Here is a 19,846-nt window from a genome sequence, read left to right on the forward strand (position 1 = left end):
GGACTCAAGTTTCTCAAAAGGCAAAAACACATCTATGTGTATGTTAGGGCGGTGCAAAGATGCATCATAAAAATGCGGTATTTTTAAAAAACACAGGTGCTCCAAGTGCACCTTTTCAAGTATTAATTCAGTATATCTGGGTTGGACTTAGGCAACTGTATTTTGAAAAAGTGCCACATCTGATTCCGGTGCATGGCCAGGATGAAGAACTGCTGGTTTAAACTAACTTTAGATTGAAATGAAAAGAAGGGAGCCCTAAATTAAGCATTTAGCTGCTGACCAAAAGGTCAGCAATTCGAATCCACTAGTCACTCCTTGGAAACCCTATAGGGCAGTTCTACTCTGCCCTGTAGGGTTGCTATGAGTCACAGTCGACTCGACAGCAACGTGTTTTTAAATTAAAATGCTTCCCTTAAATACATTATTGTGGCAAACAGACACTTGCTGGAGAAATTCACTAGGATCACATCTCTGATTTCACATCAATGTACCCTAAATCCTAGGAGTTTAGAAAAATGACTCACATGATTACGCCCTCATCTGTGGACTTCATAATATTAGCTCTTAATGCGTTATAACACACAAATTCCTTCCAATTTCACGTATACTATTATGGCAGACAGAAACCCTGGTGAAGTAGTGGTTAAGAGCTCAGCTGCTAACCAAAAGGTAGGCAGTTTGAATCCACCAGGCGCCCCATGGAATCCCTATGGGGCAGTTCTATTCCATCCTATAGGGTCGCTATGAGTCAGAATTGACTCGACAGCAACGGGTTTGGTTTTTTTTTTTTTTTTTAATAGTAGAAATATTGGTGCCCACAAGCAATTCTATCATTACATACCACTTTCTTGTTTTCTTCTTGATCTAGTCCAGACTGAAGTGCCAGCAGAGCTTGGAAATCAGTGTTCAGTCCTGATTGATCTGTGTCATAAACCTGTTAGAAAGTCCAGGTGCACAAAGTGACAAAATTACCAAAAGCTGGTATTCCTTTGAAATTTTTGTCTATTGATATATATATAAAAGAATGAAGCAAAAAAGAATGAAAGGAAGCAGTTTCAGAAGGAATTAACCAAACAAAAATCAATAAAACAAAGAAAGGGACTCAGATCAAAGAGATGGATAAACAAGTAAGAAATCAATATGTCTGTAATAAAAGTTCTTCTAAGCGGTCACTTAAAATCACTCTTCCTGGATTGAACACAGGATATAAAGTCAGATCCCTTAAAATCTCAAATCTACACTCACTTTCCATTCATACAACTCTCTTAATGGAGGTAAGTCCAGAGAATAAGGGCCCGAAAATATAGCAATCAACTTACATAGCAAGGAGGAAACTGAGGCTAATCTGTCCCCTCCTTGCTCCAATCATTAGGAAAGGCTTACACATAACTTAGTATACCTACTTGAACATTACATGAGTCAAATTATGATCTCTAAAATTGTGTTTAGAAATAAAAGCTTAGAAATTACTTTTATCTTTTTATTTTTAAAGTTGCTTATTTTTCAGCAAAGTGGCATGATATTAGAACAAAACACAAAAATCAGTAGTATTTCGAGGCGGAGCCAAGATGGCGGAATAGACAGACGCTTCCAGCAAGCCCTCTTTACAACAAAGACCAAAAAAAACAAGTGAAATGAGCATATTCCTGTCAAGCTGGGAGCCCTAAGCATCAAAGGCAAGCTTAGACAACAAACTGAGGGGTAGGGGGAGGAAGAGACCGTTCAGAAGTGGAGAGGAGTTACCAGACCAGAATCGCAGGGAGACCTCAGGCACCATTCCCAGAGCGGCAGTGGCAGCGGGCTAGTACTAGTGTCCAGCCACAGTTTCCTCAGGGAGAAGCAGCCAGCCGCACAGCCTACTCACACCTCCGGAACCTGAGAAGAACAGTGCTCTCGGCAAATATACTTGCATATATTTTACCGCATTCCTCACCACCAAGCCAGCTTCAGCGGCTGAATCCCTGGGCCTGGGATAGACCCTGGTGAGCACCTAGAGCCATTCTCCCGGCCTTGTAGAAGGAAAAAATTTGCAAATGGGGGTAAAGATAATTTGCTAGCTCCTTTAACAGGGGGAGCTCAGGACAGAAGTGGCCCCTATCCAGGCATAAACTGTCCGTGGACCTTTAGCATCTTTCCCTTCTGCATGGACCTATGTGGGCCTATCTCAGGAGAATAGGCCCTTGTTGGCAAACTCCAACTATTTCAGCTGTGCGGTGGAGAGGTGGGTGTTTGACGTTTGACATTGCTTTGCCTATTAAATAAGATCCTCACCCACCCACATCAGGGACCTAAGGACTAGTAGCTCTATTCAGGTCACCCAGCCACCTGCGACAGAGGTCCAAAGATAACTGGTACCTCTCAGTCCTTACAACCAAAAACTTTGGGTGCCTATGGTCCATCTGCAGAACCCACCCACCAGCACGCTCTAGGGAACAGGGATGCGTTTTCCTCAGAGACACCCGGGGGTCGGTTCTCAGCCCCTTGCCTTGTTCAGAGCGTGACCCCCTACTGCAATCAGATATCGGTATATACGGCAATCACCCCTGCCCCTCTAAGACTGTAGGACAGAGACTGTAACACACACTTGATGATCGGCTACCTGGAAATCTGAGCTGAATTCATACAAGAAAACTGAATGGACTCCTAGACTGATATACCTGATAACAGCTCTAGCCAGCTGGGGAAAGGACACCACAGCTCCAAAGGTAAAAATAATCAAGCTAGCTCACTCAAGCAACCCATAGGGGTATACCAAAACAAAACAAAGCGAGCAGCTACGACGCAGTAAGAAAGCATAAACTACAACAATAACTTATAGATGGCTCAGAGACAACAGTCAATATCAAGTCACATAAAGAAACAGGCCACGATCACCTCAACAGGCTCTCAAAACAAAGCATCCAGGGATGTTTTAGATGAAAGTGCATTCCTTGAATTACCAGATGCAGAATACAAAAGTTTAATATACAGAACCCTTCAAGACACCATCGGAATCAACTTGACAACAATAGGTTTTTTAACAGGCCAAGACATCAGGAAAGAAATGAGGCAATATGCAGAATGAGCCAAGGAACACGCAGATAAAGCAACTGAAGAAATTAAAGAGATTATTCAGGAACATAATGAAAAGTTTAATAAGCTGGAAAAATCCACAGACAGGCAGCAATCAGAAATTCAGAAGATTAACAATAAAATTACAGAAGTAGACAACTCAGTAGAAAGTCAGAGGAGCAGAACTAAGCAAGTAGAAGCCAGAATTTCTGAACTCGAAGCTAAATCACTTGGCACAAACATATTTGAGGAAAAATCAGATAAAAGAATTAAAAAAAAATGAGGAAAACTTAAGAATCATGTGGGACTCTGTCAAGAGAAATAACCTACAAGTGATTGGAGTACCAGAACAGGGAGGGATAACAGAAAATACAGAGAGAATTGCTGGAGATTTATTGGCAGAAAACTTCCCTGATATTGTGAAAGATGAGAAGATCGCCATCAAACTCCACATAAGGTAGATCTGAAAGGAAATTCACCAAGACATATTATAATCAAACTTCCCAAAACCAAAGATAAAGAGAGAGTTTTAAGAGCAGCGAGGGATAAACGAAAAGTCACCTACAAAAAAAATCCAGAGAGCCAATAAGAATAAGCTCGGACTGCTTGGCAGAAACCATGCAGGCAAGAAGGCAATGGGATGACTTATTTAAAAAACTGAAGGAAAAATATTGCATGCTAAGAATCATATATCCAGCAAAACTGTCTCTTACACATGAAGGTGAAATTAAGACATTTCCAGATAAACACAAGTTTAGGGAATTTGTAAAAACCAAACCAAAACTACAAGAAATACTAAAGGGAGATCTTTGATTAGAAAATCCATAATATCAGGTATCAACCCAAGACTAGAACACTGGGCAGAACAACCAGAAGTCAACCCAGACAGGGAAATCAAAAAAAACAAAGCAAGAGTATTAAAAAAAAAAAAGCTCAAAACAGGGTAACAGTGCTGTTATATAAAGAAGACAACATTAAAATAATAAAGAGGGACTAAGGAATGAAATCATATACCTTACATACGGAGAGGAAGATACGATGATACAAAGAAATAAAAGTTAATTTTAAATTTAGAAAAATAGGGGTAAATAATAAGGTAACCACAAAGGAGACAAACTATCCCGCTCATCAAAATAAAATACAAGGGAAAAATACAGACTCAGCAGAAAAAAAATCAACAACAACAAATATGAGGAAAGGACAACATATAAAGACAATCAACTCAGCACATAAAATTAAGTGGGAAAAAGAAAAAGTCAACAACACACAAAAAAAGACATCAAAATGACAGCACTAAATTCATACCTATCCATAACTACCCTGAATGTAAATGGACTAAATGCACCAATAAAGAGACAGAGAATGGCAGAATAGATTAAAAAACAAGATCCATCTATATGCTGCCTACAAAAGACACACCTTAGACTTAGAGACACAAACTAAAACTCAGAGGATGGAAAAAAAATATATCAAGCAAACAACAAGCAAAAAAGAGCAGGAGTGGCAATATTAATTTCTGAGAAAATAGACTTTAAAGTTAAATCCATCAGAAAGGATAAGGAAGGACACTATATAATGATTAAAGGGACAATACACCAAGAAGATATAACCATATTAAATATTTATGCACCCAATGACACGGCTGCAAGACACATAAAACAAACTCTATGAACACTGAAAAGTGAGATAGACAGCTCTGCAATAATAGTAGGAGACTTCAACACACCACTTTCGGTAATGGACAGGACATCCAGAAAGAAGCTCAATAAAGACATGGAAAATCTAAATGCAACAATCAACCAACTTGACCTCGTAGACATATACAGAACACTCCACCCAACAGCAACCAACTAGACTTTCTTGTCTAGTGCACATGAAATATTCTCTAGAATAGACCACGTACTAGGTCACAAAGCAAGTTTTTTGGGTAGCAGAATCCAAAACATTGAAATATCACAAAGCATCTTCTCTGACCATAAGGCCATAAAAGTGGAAACCAATAACAGGAAAAGCAGGGAAAAGAAATCAAACACTAGGAAGCTGAATAATACCCTGCTCAAAAAAGGTTGGATTATGGAAGACATTAAGGATGGAATAAAGAAATTCATAGACTCCAATGAGAATGAAAACACTTCCTATCAGAACCTTTGGAACACAGCAAAAGCAATGGTCAGAGGCCGATTTATAGCAATAAATGTACAAGTCCAAAAAGAAGAAAGGGCCCAAATCAAAGAATTTTCCCTACACCTTGAACAAACAGAAAGAGAGCAACAAAAGAAACCCTCAGGCACTAGAAGAAAACAAATAATAAAAATTAGAGCGGAACTGAATGAAACAGAAAAACAAATGAAAGAATTAACAAGACCAAAAGCTGGTTTTTTGAAAAATCAACAAAATTGATAAACCACTGGCCAAACTGACAAAAGAAAAAAGGAGAGGAAGCAAATAACCTGAATAAGAAATGAGATGGGCAATATTACAACAGACCCAACTGAAATTAAAAGAATCATATCAGATTACTATGCAAAACTATACTCTAACAAATTTGAAAACCTAGAAAAAATGAAGTCCTAGAAACACACTACCTACCTAAATTAACACAAACAGAGGTAGAACAACTAAATAGACCCATGACAAAAGAAGAGACTGAAAAGGTAATCAAAAAACTCCCAACAAAAAAAAGCCCTGGTCCGGATGGCTTCACTGCACAGTTCTACTAAACTTTCAGAGAAGAGTTAACACCACTACTACCAAAGGTATTGCAGAGTATAGAAAATGACCGAATACTACCAAACTCATTCTATGAAGCCACCATATCCCTGATACCAAAACCAGGTAAAGACACCACCCAAATACACCACAAGAAAAGAAAATTATAGACCTATATTCCTCATGAATGTAGATGCAAAAATCCTCAACAAAATTCTAGCCAAGAGAATTCAACAACATATCAAAAAACTAATTCACCATGACCAAGTGGGATTCATACCAGGTATGCAGGGATGGTTCAACATTAGAAAAACAATTAATGTAATCCACCCCATAAATAAAACAAAAGACAAGAATCACATGATTTTATCAACTGATGCAGAAAAGGCATTTGACAAAGTTCAACACTCATTCATGATAAAAACTCTCAGCAAAATAGGAAGAGAAGGAAAATTTCCAACATAATAAAGGGCATTTATACAAAACCAAAAGCCAACATCACCCTAAATGGAGAGAGCCTGAAAACATTCCCATTGAGATCGGGAACCAGACAAGGACACCCTTCATCACCACTCTTATTCAACATTGTGCTGGAAGTCCTAGCCAGAGCAATTAGGCTAGATAAAGAAATAAAGGGCATCCAGATTGGCAAGGAAGAAGTAAAAGTACCTCTATTTGCAGATGACATGATCTTACACACAGAAAACCCTAAGGAATTCTCCAGAAAACTACGGAAACTAATAGAAGAGTTCAGCAGAGTATCGGGATACAAGATAAACATACCAGAATCAGTTGGATTCCTCTACACCAACAAAAAGAACATCGAAGAGGAAATCACCTAATCAATGCCATTTACAGTAGCTCCCAAGAAGATAAAATACTTAGGAATAAATCTTACCAGAGATGAAAAAGACTTATGCAAAGAAAACTACAGTACGATTCTGCAAGAAACCAAAAGAGACTTACATAAGTGGAAGAACATACCTTGCTCATGGATAGGAAGACTTAACATTATAAAAACGTCTATTCTACCAAAAGCAATCTATAGATTTAATGCAATTCCGATCCAAATCCCAAAGACATTCTTTAATGAGACAGAGAAACAGATCACCAACTTCATATGGAAGGGAATGAGGCCCCGGATAAATAAGGCATTATGGAAAAAGAAGAACAAAGTGGAAGGCCTTACTGATTTTAGAACATATTATACCGCCACAGTAGTCAAAACAGCCTGGTACTGGCACAACAACAAATACATGGAGCAATGGAACAGAATTGAGAATCCAAGCATAAATCCATCCACATATGAGCAGCTGATATCTGACAAAGGCCCCAAAACAGTTAAATGGGGAAAAGACAGTCTTTTTAACAAATGGTGCTGGCATAACTGGATAGCCATCTGCAAAAAAGATGAAACAAGACCCATACCTCACTCCATGCACAAAAACTAACTCAAAATGGATCAAAGACCTAAATATAAAATCTAAAACAATAAAGATCATGGAAGAAAAAATAGGGACAACGTTAGGAGCCCTAATACATGGCATAAACAATAGTAAGAATACAGCACAAAAACTAGATAACTGGGAGCTCCTAAAAATCAAACACCTAAGCTCATCCAAAGACTTCACCAAAAGAGTAAAAAGACTACCTACAGACTGGGAAAAAGTTTTTAGCAATGACATTTCTGATCAGCGCCTGATCTCTAAAATCTACATAATGCTGTAAAAACTCAACTGCAAAAAGACAAATAACCCAATTAAAAAATGGGCAAAAGATATGAATAGACACTTCACTAAAGAAGACATTCAGGTAGCTAACAGATACATGAGGAAATGTTCGCGATCATTAGCCATTAGAGAAATGCAAATCAAAGTACAATGAGATTTCATATCACTCCAAAAAGGCCAACATTAACCCATAAGACACAAAATAATAAATGTTGGAGAGGCTGTGGAGAGATTGGAACACTTATGCACTGCTGGTGGGAATGTCAAATGGTACAACCGCTTTGGAAATCGATTTGGTGCTTCCTTAAAAAGTTAGAAATAGAACTACCATACGATCCAGCAATCCCACTCCTCAGAATACATCCGAGAGAAATGAGAACCTTTACGCGAACAGATACACGCACACCCATGTTTATTGCAGCACTGTTTACAATAGTAAAAACATGGAAGCAACCAAGATGCCCATCAACAGATGAATAGATAAATAAATTATGGTATATTCACACAATGGAATATCACACACCAATAAAGAACAGTGAGAAATCTGTGAAACATTTTATAACATGGAGGAACCTGGAAGGCATTATGCTGAGTGAAATTAGTCAGTTGCAAAAGGACAAATATTGTATATGACCACTATTATAAGAACTTGAGAAGAAGTTTAAACTGAGAAGAAAACATTCTTTTGTGGTGACAAGAAGGGGGAGGGAGGGAGGGAGGGAGGGTAGGAGAGGGGCATTCACTAATTAGATAGTAGATAAGAACTACTTTAGGTGAAGGGAAAGACAGCACACAATACAGGGGAGGTCAGCACAATTGGACTAAACCAAAAGCAGTTTCCTAAATAAACTGAATGCTTTGAAGGCCAGCGTAGCAGGGTTTGGGGACCATGGTTTCAGGGGACATCTAAGTCAACTGGCATAATAAAATCTATTAAGAAAACATTCTGCATCCCACTTTGACGAGTGGTGTCTGGGGTCTTCAGCGCTAGCAAGCAGCCATCTAAGATGCATCAATTGGTCTCAACCCACCTGGATCAAAGGAGAATGAAAGAACACCAAGGACACAAGGCAAAAAGGGCCACATGAACCAGAGACTACATCATCTTGAGACCAGGGGAACTAGATGGTGCCCGGCTACAACCCTTGACTGCCCTGACAGGGAATACAACAGAGTACCCCTGAGGGAGCAGAAGAGCAGTGGGATGCAGACCCCAAATTCTCATAAGACCAGACTTAACGGTCTGACTGAGACTAGAAGGACCCTGATGGTCATGGCCCCCAGACCTTCTACTGGCCCTGGACAGGAACCATTCCTGAAGCCAACTCTTCAGACAGGGATTGGACTGGACAGTGGGTTGGAGAGGGATGCTGGTGTGGAGTGAGCTTCTTGGATCAGGTGGACACTTGAGACTATGTTGGTATCTCCTGCCTGGAGGGGAGATGAGAGGGTGGAGGGGGTTAGAAGCTGGCGAAATGGACATGAAAAGAGTAGAAGGTGAGAGCAGGCTGTCTCATCACGGGGAGAGTAATTGGGAGTGTGTAGCCAGGTGTATATGGGTTTTTGTGTGAGAGACTGACCTGATCTGTAAACTTTCACTTAAAGCACAATAAAAAATTATTTTTAAAAGAATCAGTGGTATTTCTATAAACTTACAATGAACTATCAGAAAATAAAATGAAGAAAAAACTTCCACTTACAATAGCATTGAAAAGCATCCTTAGGAATAAATTTAACAAAGGAAGGGTAAATTTCATGCTCTGAAAACTACAAAACAATGTTGAAAGAAATAAAAGACCTAAATGAATGGAAAGGCGTTCCCTGTTCAAGGATCAGAAGCCTTAATATTGTTAAGATGGCTGTACTACCCAAATTGATCTACAGATTCAATGCAATCTGTCAAAATTTCACATCAGACTATGTGGGCAACTCCTGTCTGGTGGCGAGATGAGAAGGAAGAGGGGAACAGGAGCTGGTTGAATGGACATGAGGAATACAGGGCGGAGAGGAGGAGTGTGCTGTCTTGTTAGGGCAAGAGCAATTAGGAGTGCGTAGCAAGGCGTGTATAACTTTTTGTATGACAGACTGATTTGATTTGTAAACTTTCACGTAAAGCACAATAAATAAAATTTTGGCTCGTTTCTTTGCAGAAATTGAAAAGGTGATCCTAAAACTCACCTGGAAATGCAAGGGACCTAGAATAGCCAAGACAATCTTAAAAAAGAAAAGCAAAGTTGGAGAACTCACTCTTCCCAGTTTCAAAACTTACTACAAAGCTACAGTAATCAAAACAGTGTGGTACTGGCATAAGGATAAACATATAAATCAAAGTAACAGAACTGAAAGTCCAGCAATAAGCTTTTATATGTATAAACCAAAACCCCTTGCTGTTGAGTCAATTCTGACTCATAGCGACCCTCTAGGACAGAGTAGAATTGCCCCAGAGGGTTTCCAAGGAGCACATCGTGGATTTGAACTGCCAACCTTTTGGTTAGCAGCCATACCACTTAACCACTATGCCACCAGGGTTTCCCTTATATTTATAGTCAACTGATTTTTTACAAGACTAAGTCAATTCAATGGGGAAAAAACAGTCTATTCAACAAAATGGTACTGGGACATCTAGATATCTGCATTCAAAAGAATGAAGGTGGGCACCTAACACCATTAACTCAAAGCAGACCAGAGACTTAAATGTAAGAGCTAAAACTATAAAACTCTTAGAAGAAAACAGAGACACAAATCTTCATGACTTTGAATTAAACAATGGTTAATTCGATATGACACCAAAGGCACACGCTATAATAGATAAATTGGAATTCATCAAAATGAAAAAGTTTTGTGGTGCATAGGGAAGCATCAAGCAGGTAAAAAGACACCCCCACAGAATGGAGAAAATATTCACGAGTCATATATCTGATAAGGGACCTGTATGTAGAATATATTAGCAACTCTTTTAATGCAACAATAAAAAGACAAATAACCCAATTAAGTAATGGGGAAAGGGACTGCTGAATAGACAGTTCTCCTAAGAAGACTTACAAGTGGCTGATACACACACAAACTGATGCTCTACCTAGCCATCAGTAAAATGCAAATCAAAATCGCAATGAGTTGCTGCTTCACGCCCACTAGGATGGCTATAATAAAAAAGACAGAAAATAACAAGTGTTGGAGGTGACGTGGAGAAAATAGAACTCTCATGCACTGCTGGTAGGAATGGAAAATGGTGCCATCACTTTGGAAAACAGGTTGTTAGTTCTTCGAAAGGTGAAACATAGTTACCATAATGCCTAGCAATCCCACTCCTAGGTACAAATCCAAGAGAAATGAAAACATATGTTCACAGAAAAGCGTGCACACAAATGTTCATAGCAGCATTATTTATAATACTCAAAAACAACTCAAAAGTCCATCAATTGATGAGTGGTTAAATAAAATGTGACAAACCCACACAATGGGATATTATTTGACAATGAAAAGGAATGAAATACTCAAAGATGCTACAATATGAATGAACTTTGAGAACATTATGCAAGTGAAAGAAACCACTCACAATTTATATAAAATGTCTACAACAGGTAAATCTATGGAGACAGAAGGTAGATTAGTGATTGATTAGGGCTGAGGGCCACCACTCAACTGTCAGTTTGCCCTAATGCGGTTGTTTGCCCGCTGCTGTGACACTGGAAGCTATGTCACCAGTATTTCAAATACCAGCAGGGTCACCCATGGTGGATAGGTGAAGCTTCCAGACTAAGACTAGGAAGAAAGGCCTGGCAATCTACTTCTGAAAATCAGCCTATGAAAACTTTATGGATCTCAATAGAACACTTTACGATAGAGTGCTGGAAGATGTAAACCCACCAACGATTATGAAGGTAGTGCAGGACCTGGCAACATTTCATTGTTATACTTAAGGTCACTATGAGTCAATGTTGACTCAATGTCAACTGAACAACGACAAGAAGGACTGGGAATTGAAGGGAAAGTGGGAGTTACTGCTAATAGGCATGGAGTTTCTTTTAGGGGTGACTAAAACGTTCTAAAATTGATTGTGGTGATGTGCATTAATACAATTTTTGGATTTCCCTTACTGCATACCCCATTTATTCATTCCTTTACCCTCAGCTATTATTCCTTCCTCTCTCCATTTATACCCAAACTTTTTCACCTTTGGAAGGGATGTTAGGTTCTCCCACCATTCTAGTCTAGATTGCCATTAGCAATACTAGTCTAGCAAGTGCCTTCCCCTCAGTCTCCTCATTCAGAGTGAGTTTCTTCCTTGCTTAGGAATCATCCCTGCTTCTACTGCACACAGTTGCAGTCCTGGAACCACTGCATCCGATAGGAAAAAAGAAAGCTGAGGTGATGTGAGGGAAAAAGAAAAAGAAGTTGAAGTGATACAGGGAAGAACTGAATACTCATACCAGCACCCTCCCTCACTCCCTCTTCCCCAAATCCACCAGAGAAGCAAAGGAATCTACCTAGTGGGGAGCCTCTCCTGCCCCTCCTCAGGTTGAGTGTGTGTTCATGTAAGCCAGCCCTTCATGCCTTTATCTTCCCCATTTCAAATAAAGTTTCAACTGCCCATTCCAATTCTCTTATCAAACCATTACTCTGAGGATAAAAGCAGGTTCCTTGGTCTCAAGAAATACAAGTCAGGAGTCCAAACTGGTGCAGAATTTTCTGTTCTGGTCTTTTTGTAGTACTCTGAGCATTTGCATCTACTCCTGGAAAAGTAGGGCCCAGTTCAGAGTAACTGTCCCTTCCTGTTTGTAGTCTCTCAGAATTAGCAGCATCAGTCCAGCTTGCAAGCCATGTGCAAGGCATTCCCACGAGGGAATCTTCCCCCAGCCATCTGCAGTCTCTCTCTCGTCAGCAGACAAAACAGTTTTTACTGGCATTGCGTGCCCCAGAGGGTACAAGAGTAACATGTCTAGATTCAGCCCATCTCTGCACTGCTGCATCACTCCCATTTCCATTCACCTCATGAATCCAGGTGGCCACCTAGGCGAGCACACCAGGATATCTACTCGCCTGCTCCAATTAACTTCCAGTCCTGGAAGGGGTTTTTTCTGATGGCCATTGACATGTTCTACTTTATTTCATCGCTCAAATTTCCACAAGGTCATGCCCCATACAGGTATCCCTTTAATAGGCCAATTTTCCACTGCCCTTTTACCTGATTCTACCGCCAGGTTATCAGTCACCACTCAGAGTTGTTAAAAACACAAATACAGGGGCAAACATCACGCAATTCAGTCTACTAAGCTGATCTGTTTTCACCTTCTTCAATCAGACTAGCTGATGCTGTGACGAAACGAGATGCTGTCTGTCCACTTTGAAACTGCCACCCATAAACAAGCAGCTCTTTGGTCAATCAAGAACTGTTTACAGGGTACCCCTTAAGTGACAGTAGGGTCTGGCAGCTTCTCAGGGGGTTCCAAAGCTGGCTCTGGGGGAAAAGAGGCTCCGTGATCCTGAATACTTCCTTGCATTTTCCCACTAGCATGTTTCCGTGTAAACCATTTCCATTTTATTACAGAATTCTTCTGGGAATTGCCTTCCCTATTACATTTCTCTGACATCACTCAAGCAAGATTATTTGACATCCTTTAGTCATAGTGGCAATTTCAAAATCCAATTAAAAAAAACTATTGCCACTGAGTTGATTCTGACTCATAGTGGCCCTATAGAACAAAGTAGAACTGCCTCCATAGGGTTTCCAAGGCTGTAAATCTTTACGGAAGCAGACTACCATATCTTTCTCTCACAGAGGGGCTGGTGCGTTCAAACTGCTGAATTTCTGGTGAGCAGCTGAGCACTTTAACCTCCAGGGCTCCTTCAAAGTTCAGTGGCCACCTGATAATTGCTTTCAAATGGAAATTTCCTGGCCCCAAATCCCAACGGTTGTGGTTGGGTGGTGCTCACAGGCTTTTACCATAAACTCCAATTATGCTACACACAGGGTTAATATACATAGAATTTGTCCATACCAGCACTCCAGCTTCAATTCTATATTGTTTAAAATTAATGACCTGTGTGGGCTCAGGAAATCTTACTTGTTCCTAATTACCATGTTGGACTAATATTGACTGAAGAGCTGATTTACATGCCTTCTATTTTACAATACAAGGTAGAGAAAACGGTCCCCAGTCAGACACAATATCCTTCCCCACTGTACCCTCAGGTAAACATTTAATCCGATCAACTGCTGGATTACCAATCTAATCGTAGCCATCATCAGGACTTCACCACCAGGTTTTGGTTTTACAATACTAGCTAGGGGAAGTACTCCCCAGTCAGACTTACTATCCATTCCTGTAAAACGTTCAGGTAAAAGAGACACAACCACTTCACATAAAGCGTGTTTCAACATTCCAATTTTCATCAAAACTTTCATCTTAATACCATCGACCCTTGCATTTCTGTATCCTCTCAATCTAATTGTAGCCCCTATTAGGGCTTCACTGATGAGTTTTGGAAGGAGCCCTGGTGGTGCAGTGGTTAAGCACTGGGCTGCTAACCAAAAGGTTGGCCATTTGAACCCACCAGGCGCTCTGAAGAAGAAAGATGTGGCAGGTTGCTCCCGTACATATTAAACCCATTGCCGTGTAGTCGATTCTTACTCATAGCAACCCTCTACAACACAGTAGAACTGCCCCAAAGGGTTTCGAGGAGCAGCTGGTGGATTCGAACTGCCAACTTTTTGGTCAGCAGTCATAGCTCTTAACCACTGCGCCATCAGGGCTCCCCGTAAAGACTACAGCCTTGGAAACCCCATGGGGCAGTTCTACTCTGTCCTAGAGGGTTGCTACGAATGAATATCAACTCAACAGCAATGGGTTTAGCTTTTGGTAACATATTTTGGTACCATAGTGTATGGACCTCCCACATCAAGGAGTCCAAGAAACTTCTCTTCTCCACCTCCTTGACCATTTTATCAATTCATGTCCATAAGGCCTTGAGTGGATGCGGGGGACCCAGACTCCCCTCAATCTTCGTCTTGACTAATCTGCTGGATCACTACCCCAGGTGATTTCAGGTTTCTCATTGTCATCTTTGCCTTCCAGCTTTTTAAATTCCTCTGCACTGGAGTGAATCGAGTGGGCTTGTTTATAGTCCTTTAATGCTGGGAAGAGTGCCGTAGCGGTTTGGTGGTGGAATTCTTCCTTTCCATGAAAAAGTTCCAGTTTCTATTCCTGACCAACCCAACTCAAATGCAGCTTATGTGGCAGCGGAAGCTTGCGTGTTGCTATGACGGCGAACAGGTTTCAACGTAGCTTCCAGACTAAGACAGACTTGGAAGAAAGGCCTGACCATGTACTTCTGAAAACCAGCCAATGAAAACCCTACGGATCAGATTAACAAAACAACTCCACTTACAATAACATCTCAGAGAATAAAACACCAAGGAATAAATTTACCCAGGGATGTGAAAGATTTATACAATGAAAATTATAAAACACTACTGAAAGAGGCTAAAAGAGACCTAAATAGATGGAAAGACATTCTGTACTCATGAACTGAAAGACTTAATATAGTCAAGATATCAATACTATCCAAAGCAATCTACAGATATGATACAATCCCAATCAAAATTCCAGCAGTTCCTTTTTTAAAAAATTTTTATTGTGCTTTAAGTGAAAGTTTAAAAATAAGTCAGTCTCTCATACAAAAATTTATATACACCTTCCTACATACTTCTAGTTGCTCTCCCCCTAATGAGTCAGCACACTCCTTCTCTCCATCCTGTATTCCCTGTGTCCATTCAGCCAGCTTCTATCCCCCTCTGCCTTCTCATTTTTCCTCCAGACAGGAGCTACCTACCTAGTCTCATGTATCTTCTTGAGCCAAGAAGCTCACTCTTCACCAGTATCATTTTCTATCTTACAGTCCAGTTCAATCCCTGTCTGAAGAGTTGGCTTTGGGAATGGTTCCTGTCTTGGGCTAACAGAAGGTCTGGGGACCATGACCTCTAGGGTCCTTCTAGTCTCAGTCAGACCGTTAAGTCTGGTCTTTTTACGAGAATTGGAGGTCTATGTCCCACTGCTCTCCTGCTCCATCAGGGATTCCCTGTTGTGTTCCCTGTCACGGCAGTCATCGATTATACCTGGGCACCATCTAGTTCTTCTGGTCTCAGGCTGATATGGTCTCTGGTTTACGTGACCCTTTCTGTCTCTTGGGGTCGTAATTACTTGTGTCTTTGGTGTTCTCCATTCTCCTTTGCTCCACGTGGGTTGAGACCAATTGATGCATCTTAGATGGCCGCTTGCTAGCATCTAAGATCCCAGATGCCACTCTCCAAAGTGGGATGCAGAATGTTTTCTTAATAGATTTTATGATGCTAATTGACCTAGATGTCCCCTGAAACTATGGTCCCCAAACCCCCGCCCCTGCTACACTGGTCTTTTAAGAGTACGGTTTATTCAGGAACTTCTTTGGTTTTGGTTTAGTTCACTTGTGCTGACCTCTCCTGTACTGCATGTTGTCTTTCCCTCCACCTAAAATAGTTCTTGTCTACTATTCAATTAGTGAATACCCCTCTGTCTCCCTCCCTCCCCATTCTCGTAGGCATCAAAGAATATTTTCTTCTCTGTTTAAACTATTTCTTGAGTTCTTATAATAGTGGTCTCATACAATATTTGTCCTTTTGCAACTAATCTCACTCAGCGTAATGCCTTCACGGATTCACCATTGTTTTTATCAATGTGTAATATTCCATTGAGGGAATATGCCATAATTTATTTATACATTCATCTGTTGATGGGCACCTTGGTTGCATCCATCTTTTTGCTATTGTAAACAGTTCCAGCAGCATTCTTCACCTAAATGGAAAAACAAATCCTTAGTTTTATATGGAAAGACAAGAGACTTTGAATACCCAAAGCAATTTTGAGGAAGAACAAAGTTGGAGACCTCACACTTCCTGGCTTCAAAACATATTCTACAGCTATAATAACAAAACAGCCTGGTACTGGTTTAGTGATATAAACACAAATGGGGCTGGCAAAACCAGATTTCCACATGCAGAAAAATGAAACAAGATCCATACCTCACACCATACACAAAAGTTAAATCAAAATGTTAAATCTAAAACCATAAAGTTCTTGGATGAAAATACAGGAGCAAGGCTTTTGGACTTAGCTTTTTTCAGTGATTATCAAATGCAACAATGAATGCAAGAGCAACAGAAAACAAAACAGACAACTGGGACCTCATAAAAGCTAAATACTTACGTTCATCAAAAATTTTATCAAAAGAGTAAAGAGACAACCTACAGACTGGGAAAAACTCTTTGGGAACAATATAACCAATAAGGGTCTAATATCTAATATATAGACAACTTCTACAACTTAACAACAAAAACAAAAATAACCCAATGAAAAACTGGGCAAAGAACATGAACAGACACTTCTCCAAAGAGATATTCAAATGGCCAAGAGATACATGAAAAGATGCTGAACGTCGTTAGCCATCAAAGAAATGCACATCAAAACCATAATGTGATACCATTTCAAAAGCAGCTGCAGCAATACATCAACAGAGAACTGCTAGAAATTCAAGCCGGATTCAGAAGTAGACATGGAATGAGGGATATCATTGCTGATATCAGATGGATCATGGCTGAAAGCAGAGAATAATAGAAAGATGTTTACCTGTGTTTTATTGACTATGCAAAAGCATTTAACTGTGTGGATCATAACAAATTATGGATAACATTGTGAAGAATGGGAATTCCAGAGCACTTAATTGTGCTCATAAGGAACCTGTACATAGATTAAGAGGCAGTCGTTGGAATAGAACAAGAGAATACTGTGTGGTTTAAAGCCAGGAAAGGTGTGCATCAGGGCTGTATCCTTTCGCCAAATGTATTCAATCTGTATGCTGAGCAAATAATCTGATAAACTGGACCATATGAAGAACTGGGCATCAGGATTGGAGGAAGACTCATTAACAACCTGCGTTATGCAGATGACACAACCTTGCTTGCTGAAAGTAAAGAGGACTTGAAGCACTTACTGATGAAGATCAAAGACCACAGCCTTCAGTATGGATTACACCTCAATGTAAAGAAAACAAAAATCCTCACAACTGGACCAATAAGGAACAGCATGAAAAATGGATAAAAGATTGAAGTTGTCAAGGATTTCATTTTACTTGGATCCACAATCAACAGCCATGAAATCAAAAGACCCGTTGCACTGGGAAAATCTGCTGCAAAAAATCTCTTTAAAGTGTTGAAAAGCAAAGATGTCATCTTGAGGACTAAGGTGCACCTGACCCAAAGCCATGGTGCTTTCAGTTGCCTCATACGCATGTGAAAGCTGGACGATGAATAAGGAAGACCAAAGAAGAATCGATGCCTTTGAATTGTGGTACTGGCAAAGAATACTGAATATACCATGGACTACCAAAAGAACAAACAAATCTGTCTTAGAAGAAGTACAACCAGAATGCTCCTTAGAAGCAAGGATGGCGAGGCTATGTCACATACTTTGGACAAGTTATCAGGAGGGATCAGTCCCTGGTGAAGGGCATCACGCTTGGCATCTTAGGCTGGACTCTCTAGAGAAGCAAAACCAGTGAAGTGTATAAATAGATATATAGAGAGATTTATATCAAGGAAATGGCTCATGTGAATGTACAGGCTAGAACGTCCCAAGTCCATGGATCAGGATAGAGGCTTCTCCTGATTCACGTAGCCGCAGGGGCTGGCGAACCCAAGATCAGCAGGTCGGAAAGCAGGTCTCTTGCTCACAGGCTATGAAGATCCACAAATCCCAAGATCGACAGGTAAGCTGATAGCTTAAGTCCCAAAAACCAGAGGTCAGACAAGCAGGAAGCAGCTGCAGGATCCAAAGTCAACAAAAAGCCAGAACGTATGCTTATATTCTGATGCAGGCCACAGACCCAAGGAAACTCCCTTTCAACTGACTGGCTACTCACAGCAGATCCTGTCATGGGAGTTATCACATATAAATACTGAGAATCATGGCCAGGCCAAGCTGACACACAATCTTAACCATCACACTTGGTAAAGTACAGGGTCGACAAAAAACAGGAAGACCCGCAACGAGATGGAGTGATACAGTGACTGCAATAATGGGCTCAAGCATAACAAGGATTATGAGGATGGTGCAGGACCAGGCAGTGTTTTGTTCTGTTGTACATAGGGTCATTATGAGTTGAAATTGAGTCAATGGCACCTAACAACAGGATAGCTAAAGTTAAAAAAAAAAAACAGAAAAATAAGAAGGTTTGGAGAGGATACGGAGAAACTGGAACACTCATCCATTGCTGGTGGGAATGCAAAATGGTACAGCCATTGAAGAAAACGGTCTGGTGGTTCCTCAAAAAACTAGAGGTAGAGATCCCATATGACCCAGCAATTCCACTCCTAGGTATATACACTAGAACACCTATGTTCATCCCAGCACTGTTAGCAAAAAGATGGAAATAACCTGAGTGCACATCAACAAATGAATGTTGCTAGGTATCAGTCAGCTCCAACTCATAGCGATGCTATGCACAACAGAATGAAACACTGCCCAGTCCTAAGCCATCCTCACAATCATTGCTAAATAGCTGAATGGATAAGTAAAGTGTGGTACATACGTACAATGGGATACTATTCACCGATAAAGAAAAATGAGTTCTGGAAACATCTTACAATGTAGATGAACCTGGTGGACAGTTAGGTCAGTGAAATAAGTCAATCCCAGAAAAAACAAAAATTTTATGTTCCAACTTTTATGAAGTGACATGAATAGGTAAATATACAGAAAGTTATGTTCATTAGTGGCTGCCAGGGATGGGTGGGGGTGAGGGGAAAAAGGGGATTCACTTCTAGATAGTTATTTTTGATGATGGGAAACGTACACCAAAAGGGTGAAGTGCGCATGGCCTGACCAAGGTAAACAATGTCACTAAGATGTACATAAGAAAAAAGAACCTTCTGGTAACTGTTATGGCATATATAATTTTTCAACAACAGCAGCAATAACCAAAAAGTCTATATGCAGGTATATATATATGTGTCCAGATATACCAGGTATGTATGTGTGTGCTTGCACACATATTCAGATATATAGTAAAACACGTAGGGACACAGTTATGGATACTTCTTAGACATAACCACATACCTCAGGGGATTGGTTTTCTGGATTTGAAGGCTTAGGACCAGAGTCTCATGGGACAACTCGGTCAATTGGCATAATATAGTTCATAAAGTTTATGTCCTAAATGCTAGTTTGGTAACTGTCTGGGATCTTAAAAGCTTGCAAGCAGCCATCTAAGATATAACTATTAGTCTCTACTCATCCAGAAGAGCAGAGAAAGAAGGAAACCAA

At 40.2% G+C, this 19,846-nt stretch overlaps 1 protein-coding gene across 14 annotated transcripts in view; it reads right to left on the bottom strand.

The window, feature by feature from the left end:
- The window catches only part of CCDC15 (coiled-coil domain containing 15), a 124,623-nt gene that overhangs the window by 61,386 nt on the left and 43,391 nt on the right, over positions 1-19,846 (bottom strand). For 12 of the 14 annotated variants that reach the window (XM_064268901.1, XM_064268908.1, XM_064268905.1 and 9 more), the window contains one exon: positions 842-934. In XM_064268901.1, the coding sequence (XP_064124971.1) occupies positions 842-934 (93 nt within the window). Of the gene's footprint in view, positions 1-841; positions 935-9,963; positions 16,322-19,846 lie in introns of those variants that run through there. The other 2 variants (XM_064268910.1, XM_064268909.1) reach the window with 2 other exon arrangements.

Source organism: Loxodonta africana, chromosome 15, assembly GCF_030014295.1.
Source record: "Loxodonta africana isolate mLoxAfr1 chromosome 15, mLoxAfr1.hap2, whole genome shotgun sequence".
In the NCBI taxonomy this organism is placed as follows: Eukaryota; Metazoa; Chordata; class Mammalia; order Proboscidea; family Elephantidae; genus Loxodonta; species Loxodonta africana.